Source organism: Lipotes vexillifer, unplaced genomic scaffold, assembly GCF_000442215.2.
Source record: "Lipotes vexillifer unplaced genomic scaffold, Lipotes_vexillifer_v1.1 scaffold182, whole genome shotgun sequence".
Taxonomy (NCBI): Eukaryota; Metazoa; Chordata; class Mammalia; order Artiodactyla; family Lipotidae; genus Lipotes; species Lipotes vexillifer.
This window is the reverse complement of record NW_006798798.1, coordinates 3417547-3425336: the sequence shown is the minus strand read 5'-3', so window position 1 is coordinate 3425336 and position 7790 is coordinate 3417547. Positions and strand designations below refer to the sequence as shown.

General features: G+C 40.7%; 1 protein-coding gene and 1 non-coding gene across 2 annotated transcripts in view; both read right to left on the bottom strand.

Moving 5' to 3' along the window:
- Window positions 1-286: 286 nt before the first annotated feature.
- On the bottom strand, window positions 287-358 carry TRNAE-UUC (transfer RNA glutamic acid (anticodon UUC)). The gene has a single exon. It is a non-coding gene; the product is annotated as a tRNA-Glu (tRNA).
- A 1139-nt stretch (window positions 359-1497) lies between these two features.
- The window catches only part of PDCD5 (programmed cell death 5), a 6785-nt gene continuing 492 nt past the window's right edge, over window positions 1498-7790 (bottom strand). The window contains exons 2-6 of the mRNA XM_007470936.1: window positions 7208-7245; window positions 4514-4575; window positions 2969-3060; window positions 1995-2066; window positions 1498-1687 (exon numbers count right to left, since the gene is read on the bottom strand). Coding sequence (XP_007470998.1) covers window positions 1640-1687; window positions 1995-2066; window positions 2969-3060; window positions 4514-4575; window positions 7208-7245 — 312 coding nt within the window. The 3' untranslated portion in view covers window positions 1498-1639. The remainder of the gene's footprint in view (window positions 1688-1994; window positions 2067-2968; window positions 3061-4513; window positions 4576-7207; window positions 7246-7790) is intronic.

Sequence of the window (7790 nt, the reverse complement as noted above, 5' to 3'; positions counted from 1 at the left end):
GGTTACAAATTTCAAGTCTCAAACATAGTAAAATCTCAAATATAGTTTAAACATATATCAGCAGTGTGCTAGCTAAAGCAGAGATTGGGATTGTAAACCACATTTCCCATCACTTTCCTGCTACTAATCCTATTCATCTCATTAAATGTTATGAACTTCCTCCAGGGCTAGGCCTCCCGGGACTAAGACATCTATCTATACAAGGTTACACCAAACAGCTCACCTGAGAGTTCAGTTTATTTATTTATTTATTTTTGGCTGTGCTGCGCAGCTTGCCGGATCTCAGTTCCCTGACCAGGGATTGAACCCGGGCCACCGCAGTGAAAGTGCCGAGTCCTAACCACTGGACCGCCAGGGAACTTCCTAGAGTTAAGTTTACGATTTAAATTTATGAGCACAGTTTTTCATAACCTGGTGGGAGTAAAGCACAATATAAGAGATGACATTTTTAAAAAATATATTTATTTATTTGGTTACGCTGGGTCTTAGTTGCAGCAGGCGGGCTTCTTAGTTGTGGCAGGCGAACTCTCAGTTGCAGCATGCACGTGGGACCTAGTTTCCTGACCAGGGATCGAACCCGGGCCCCCTGCATTGGGAGCACGGAGTCTTAACCATGCACCACCAGGGAAGTCCCAAGAGATGACATTTGCTTTAAGTTACCTGCAACCTTATCAGTGAAGACCCAGAACGTTTCTACCAAAATGTTTAACCACTAAACTGTCTCAACTGGATTTGAATCATTAGAAATCATTTCTCTTACAAACATGTTTACTAGTGTTGAAGTAATATTGCCAGCATGTCTCAGTTATTTTGGTAATTTTTTTCCAATGGATGTATCCTCTAGTTACAGAGGTTGTTTGGATAGGGGTCATATTTGTTAGATAATTTAGTCTCAATATGCTTTGAAAAGCATATTATAAATGAAGCCAAAGCTAGGAAATTTCCCACATTAAATGTAAGTACTATCTTCAGGGAGAAAAGCAGCTTACCTGCTTTCAGAACCTATGTCTTGGAAATATTAAAGTTGACTCAGCTTAGTCCATGAGTCTTAAATCCCATGATGTTACCGGACACTGCTATTTTCTTTTTACTGAAGATGACTGAGCAGCTTCTATTTCTGCTAAGGCCATTTTCCCACCTAACACTAATGTCACAATTACAAAGGATATATTCATGCTGCTGCACATGTTCGAAAGCTTTTGATAGGAAAGGAAAAAATCGAAAATGCAGGTCTTCTGTTCATTCTGCTATGGTTTTATTTTTATTTATTTATTTATTTTTTTGCGATATGTGGGCCTCTCACTGTCGTGGCCTTTCCCGTTGCCGGACGCACAAGCTCAGCGCCCATGGCTCACGGGCCCAGCCGCTCCGCAGCATGTGGGATCCTCCCGGACCGGGGCACGAACCCGTATCCCCTGCATCGGCAGGCGGACTCCCAACCACTGCGCCACCAGGGAGGCCCTCTGCTATGGTTTTAAAACAAGTCTGTCCAAATTGTTTTATTTTGCATAACAAGTTTATTTTTAAAAGGCATATAGACAGTAAACAAAGTAAACATCCCATCGAGATCTTAACTTCAGCTAAGTGTTATCTGTCCTAGAATTGCTCCATTAAGTTCCAGTCTCTAGACATCTTAAATTCAATAATCGTCATCTTCATCAGAGTCCATTACTTTTCTTCTGCTGAACTGGGGGGAAAATTAAATGAGTATCATAACATGTTTCACAAAGCATAACTCAGATTTTCTGAGAACACAAATTTCTACCTACTACAGGGAGACATTTCTGTCTGTCTTTAAAACAACTTAGTGTTTCAAAACAATAAGAGCCTTGAAAATTAGGCCCTCAATATATGCAACCTTTCTCCCCAAACTTCCCTGTGTTATAAAATGAAAATGTCTATGGGCTGAAACATGTTTGATATAGTACATGCAGATGCAACGCTTATTTAAAATATCAGTCTTTCTTTTGCCGTGTGCATTTGGGGAAACTTACTTTAACTGTTGTTTTCTTTTCTGTTTGTTGGCTTACTTTTTCGAGGATTTCTATTAAACCTTGTTCTGATACCTAGGATAACCACAGAGAAAAACAGTAGTTTTTTAAAACAAAGAATTGACCTCAGCAGACTGAACGGTTTTAGTCCTTCTGGGGTGCGGGGTAGAGGTCAAGAGGGAAGGAGACTGGGACAGCGGGCTGAAGCCACTGGCTATAACTCTTGGTTTAAGTTCCACATAAAATCTGCTCTGCTAGTCTTCATTTGAGGGAGGAAAAGTATCCATCAGTTAGCTTCCTCGAAAAATACAAAATTAACAGGTACTTAAGAACACCTTCATCACCACTGGCAGACAATGACAACCACCTACACCACTGTGTTAAGTGTCAGGGACAGAGATACACCATCTCTGCCCCTGAAACCTTGAGAAGCTTAAAAGCAGGAGACGAGTCACTCATAAACGGTGAGGCAGTCGTTGTCTCCTCCACACACATTCTCAGTGTAAGGGGTTCAGGGCGGGCTGACCCCCGTAGGCTGTGGCGGCGGCAGAGGGCTTCCCAGTGCGGGTGGGGCTCATCTGGGCCTTGAAGCAAGGTCAGGGATGCAGAATATACCCATCATGGCATTACAGCAACGCACATAATAACCAGGAATTTTAGCACCTCTTCATTTGCAAGACAAGTGTAACTTTACCCGTTTTAATTAGTATTATTGACAAACCTTGTTTCCAGTGTAGAAGCAATTTAGGCCAGCTGACCCTAATAGTCACTGGTTCCATAGCAATGTAAGAAAAAGAAAGAAGCAGAGGATTTTAGAAAAGACGGTTTAGGAAGGATGGTAGATACAACTATTCTCTCCTTTAAAAATTGCTTCAACAAGAACTCTGCAACCAGAAAGATAAAACTGACCTTCTGAAAATGTTTTGATAAAGTAGGTAACAATAGTTTAAAACTGCCTCAAGGCAGTCCAAGCTTACCTTCCCACTTAGTTGTCCATACCGTGCCATCTGTATAAGGTAATTCTCTACTGCTTTAGTTTTCTCAGGCTTTACAAGTGCTAAGTTACTTACTAAAAAGGAAAAAAAATATGTATCTATATACACACACACACAAAGAAGTCAGAACTAAATGCACTTGTATTATACCTTGAAACTAAGCACTGACATTTCCAAAGCCCTTCAGACTTATTCACGTCTTGAGACTAGCAAGGTAGATAAGGCAGATGCTATTGTTACTCCTCTTAAAAACGAGGAGGACTTGAGTTCAGCTGTGTCAATCTCAGTCAACACCACACAGAGGTCGTGGCAGAGCCAAGATTAAACTTGGGTCCTCAGATTCTAAGCTCCATGCTTAAAAAAAAAAATGCACTATCGCCCTCTGAAAAGCAATTTATATATTACTACACATATATAATCATAGTGATTCATCTAAGCCTGCCTCTTCTAAGCTGGGCTTCAAGTTACAATACAGAAGATACTGGTTCATTCTGATGGATCATTTAATGTTTTTCTACATGGTTTTTATGAAAAATTTTATTATGAAAAAACATACACTAAAATGGAGAATACAGGCATATCTCATTTTATTGAGCTTCACAGATACTGTGTTTTTCACAAATGAAGGTTTGTGGCAACCCAGCTTGGAGCAGGTCTATTGGCATCATTTTTCTAATAGCATTTGCTCACTTCATGTCTTTGTGTCACATTTTGGTAATTCTCACAATATTTTTGAACTATTATTCTTCTTATATATGTTATGGTGATCTGTGGTCAATGATTTTTGATGTTATTGCAAAAAGATCATGACTTGCTGAAGGCTCAGATGATGATTAACATTTTTTAGCAATAAGGTTTTTTTTTTTGCAATAAGGTATTTTTAAATTAAGGTATGTACACTGTTTTTTTAGACCTAAGGCTATTGCACACTTAATAGACTACAGTATAGTATAAACTTAACTTTCATATGCGTTGGGAAACTAAAAAATGTGTGTGACTCGCTATACTGTGGTGGTCAGGAACCAAAGCTGCAATATCCCCCAAGGTCTGCCTGTACAATAAACCAGAGCCCCCAATCACCCGTTGTCAACTACCAGCAACATTTTGTGACTACCTCGATTTAGGAGTTGTTTCCTATAAATTTTACCTAATACAGTCGTCCCTTCGTACCTGCAAGGACCCCATGAGGATGCCAAAATCCGAGGATGCTCAAGCCCTTATATGAAATGGTGTAGTACTATCAGCCCTCTGTATCTGTGGATTCTGACTCCACGGATACAGAGGGCCGACTGTATGCACTTGGAGATCATCTCATTGGTAGGAGAGAATGGAGCTGGTACTTCTAATAATGATTTAAGTACATTTCTTTAGGTTTATAAACTTAATATTTCTTACAAATAATCTGTATCTCACGTTTTAAGGTTAAACAAATATTTAATCTAGAGATAGCAACAATTTCATATATATCTCCCCATTCAAATAACTCAAGCCAATTTTATGGAAATAAAGAAAACTGAAGATGCTTACATCGGGCCCGGGCTGACTGATCCAGAACTTGGGCTAAGATACTGTTCCTCATTTCTGCTTCCCTACAACAAAAACAGGTCAAGCAAAATTAGAACTAAGCTGTCAGCATTCCTATTGAACATAGAAAAATGTAACGAATCCACTCTTACACTCAAAGGCCAGCATTATATTTTGTGAGTGTATATCTTTATGAGGTTGAAAGGTAAAGCTTCACATTTTCCTAATCAGAGTGGAGTTTCAGTTCAACCACGATTATAAACATTTATTAAGTACCTAGTGAGAGGTGCTAGAAATTTATAGTGAGATTTCAGGCAATTACAAGGACCAAGTAATTAATCCCTGTAATTTTCTTAGAGATAAAGAAGCTGAGGTCCACGGAGGAAATGTTAAGGAGACACAGGTAACTGTGGCCAAGGTAGGACCAGATCCCATATTTCCAGACTCTCAGTTCTAGTTTTTGGGTTGGGAGGGGAGTTAAATTATAACTCTGCTTCTATCCTTGCATCTTCCTACCTATCCAAGTAGGAACTATTTCAAGTTCACAGGATAGTGGTTTCAAACTTTTTTTAAGCAGAAATTGTTTTTCAAATGAAGCCCTTCAAGGAACTTAATACGTAACACAGACAAAAGCAGAGATTCTTTGGCTGAATTCGAAGGGGAGCTCGGGCTGGCTGTGCCTACTAATTGCCCCCATCTGAGGAGCTCTGGGGTTCACGGAACACAGACTGAAGCCTACTTCCACAGGCCATTTCCTTATCACTCCTGAGTACTGCAACCGTGCCACGAACTATTACTACATTTCACTAAATCTAAGAGGCCAGAGTAGAAAACACACCATAGTATTCTGTATCTCCAAGAATGAAAAACACCCTAGATGAGGTGTCTCATAGGAGACCCTCACTCAAAGCTGGGGTATCATCCCAGAGCAACATCCTCAATACATGGTAAACAAGAAATAAACCCGCTATGCAGAAAGGAACAGCAAGGAAGTGTGCGTAAAACGACCTTGGCCCTGAGTGGAGGAAGAAAAAAGTGTCTCTGAGAATTTGAACTTCAAGCTGTAGTCTTGCAGGTTTGCTGTTTGAATTCACAGCACCAGTGTGGAGAAAGGGGGAACCTCAAGCAGTGAATTTTTGTTGTTGTTGTTGTACGCGGGCCTCTCACCGTTGCGGCCTCTCCCGTTGCAGAGCACAGGCTTCGGACGTGGAGGCTCAGCGGCCATGGCTCACGGGCCCAGCCGCTCCGCAGCATGTGGGATCTTCCCAGACCGGGGCACGAACCCGTGTCCCCTGCATCAGCAGGCGGACTCTCAACCACTGCACCATCAGGGTAGCCCTCAAGCAGTGAATTTTAAGAGGTCTCAGGTTAGAAATGACCCACGTGATGGCAGAGGCAAAAGTAAATCCTCTTTGGAAGAATCCAGGACAAGAGCAATCAATTATGAGACACATTAGAATGTCAGATGTTAGAATGTGAAAAAAAGTGCACATCTTATAATCAGTGAAATTCACGCAGTAGTTTTATTTTCTTCTTAGCACTATCCCAGGTGCTTACCAGCTGTCTGCTCCCTCTAAGGTAAGCTACGTAAGGCCAGGAACCTTCTCCACCTTGCCTATCTCTGTAGTAGACACAACACAGTGCCTGACCGAGAGCAGGTGCTCAGTATTTGCTGGATGAACGAATGAGTTAAAAGGTAGCCCTGGGAGGTATGGCGTGGGGGCATGGGGAGTTTAATAGGCATAGTTTCCGATTTGCAAGATGAAAAAGGTCTAGAGATTTGTTGCACAACAATGAGAATACAATTCCTATGACTGAATTATACTCTTAAAAAGAGTTAAGATGGTAAATTTTATCTTATGTGGTTTTTTTTTAATCAGTTATTAAAAAAAAGGTAGCATGATGGGGTAACTAGGCATTCATTCAATAAACCTGCCAAGTGTGAGGTGCTCTGTGATATTCTGGGATAAAATAACATTGAGAATAGAATGAGCACTTACTAAATGTGAAGCAGGGAACCCCTACAGTCCTCACCACATACCCGTGAGGCAGTCTTATGATTATGTTGGTTTTAAGGTAATCACAGTTTAGCAGAGAAACATCTATCAGTAATTGCAATACAAAGTAATAAGTGCTGTGGGCTTCCATACATGTTTATTTAACAAACATAATAACAGTGATGATGATTTCTGGAAAAATCACTATGCCAGGAAGATCTTTAAGAGTCACACACCTATTAAGGTGACTAAAGTAAAAAAAAAAAAAAAAAAATTTGGTGAAACCATCCTTCAAAAAGTTCAGAGTTCCCACAGACACAGAGAACAGACCAAGAGATCGGTGTTGGGAGGTGGGCCAAATGAGTGAAGATTGTCAGAAAAGTATAAACTTCCAGTTATACATAAGTCATGGGGATGCATGTCCAGCATGGTGACTATAGTTAATAATACTATATTGCATGTCTGAAAGTTGACAACGGAGTAGATCTTAAAAGTTCTCATCACGAGAAAAAAAGTTTGTAAGTATGTGTGGTGATGGATGTTAACTAGACCTATTGCGGGGATCATTTCACAATATGTACAAATATGGACTAATTATGCTGTACACCTGAAACTTACGTCGTATGTCAAGTACTCCTTAATTTAAAAAAAAGAGCCACTACATTAAAAACAAAAAACAGTTCAGAGTTCCAGCCCGTACCTTTGCTTTGCTTCCTGTTGTGCTACATCGCCAGGGTCCTGAAAAAACAATTTTACCTTTTAGTAATTTCACAGAGGAAAAAAACAGGAACTCCTATTTTCTTTCTGATACCTAACAGGCTCCTGCAGTGGTAGAGACGGCTTACCCAATAATTAAAAGCCGGGCCTCACAAAAGTCAAACTGATAGTTTCCACTTACTACAACGTTTTGATAAGCTTCTAACATCACAATCTAAGAGAATGTTTTAGAATACAAACAACCATTAGGGAGAAGAGTCCTTGCTCTACGAAACCGTGTTTTACGTGGTAAGAATAATTTCTGTAAAAGCAAATGTGCTTCGGTATTGGGGAGGGCGCTGAAGATTCAAACAGCCCTTCCTTCCAGACCATCCCGCTCCACCCCTAACACATTACTCCCCTTCCTCTTTGCAGTAGAGCCCTTACTTGGGCGTTTTAGCTACGGGATTAGTTTAGTGCCTGGCCGTCCCCGGGACTGTCAACTCCATCAGGCGATGTTCCCCGCTGTACCCTCAGCACCTGGCACACAGCAGACCCTTGGGTCGGAACAATTAAATTCTAGAAAA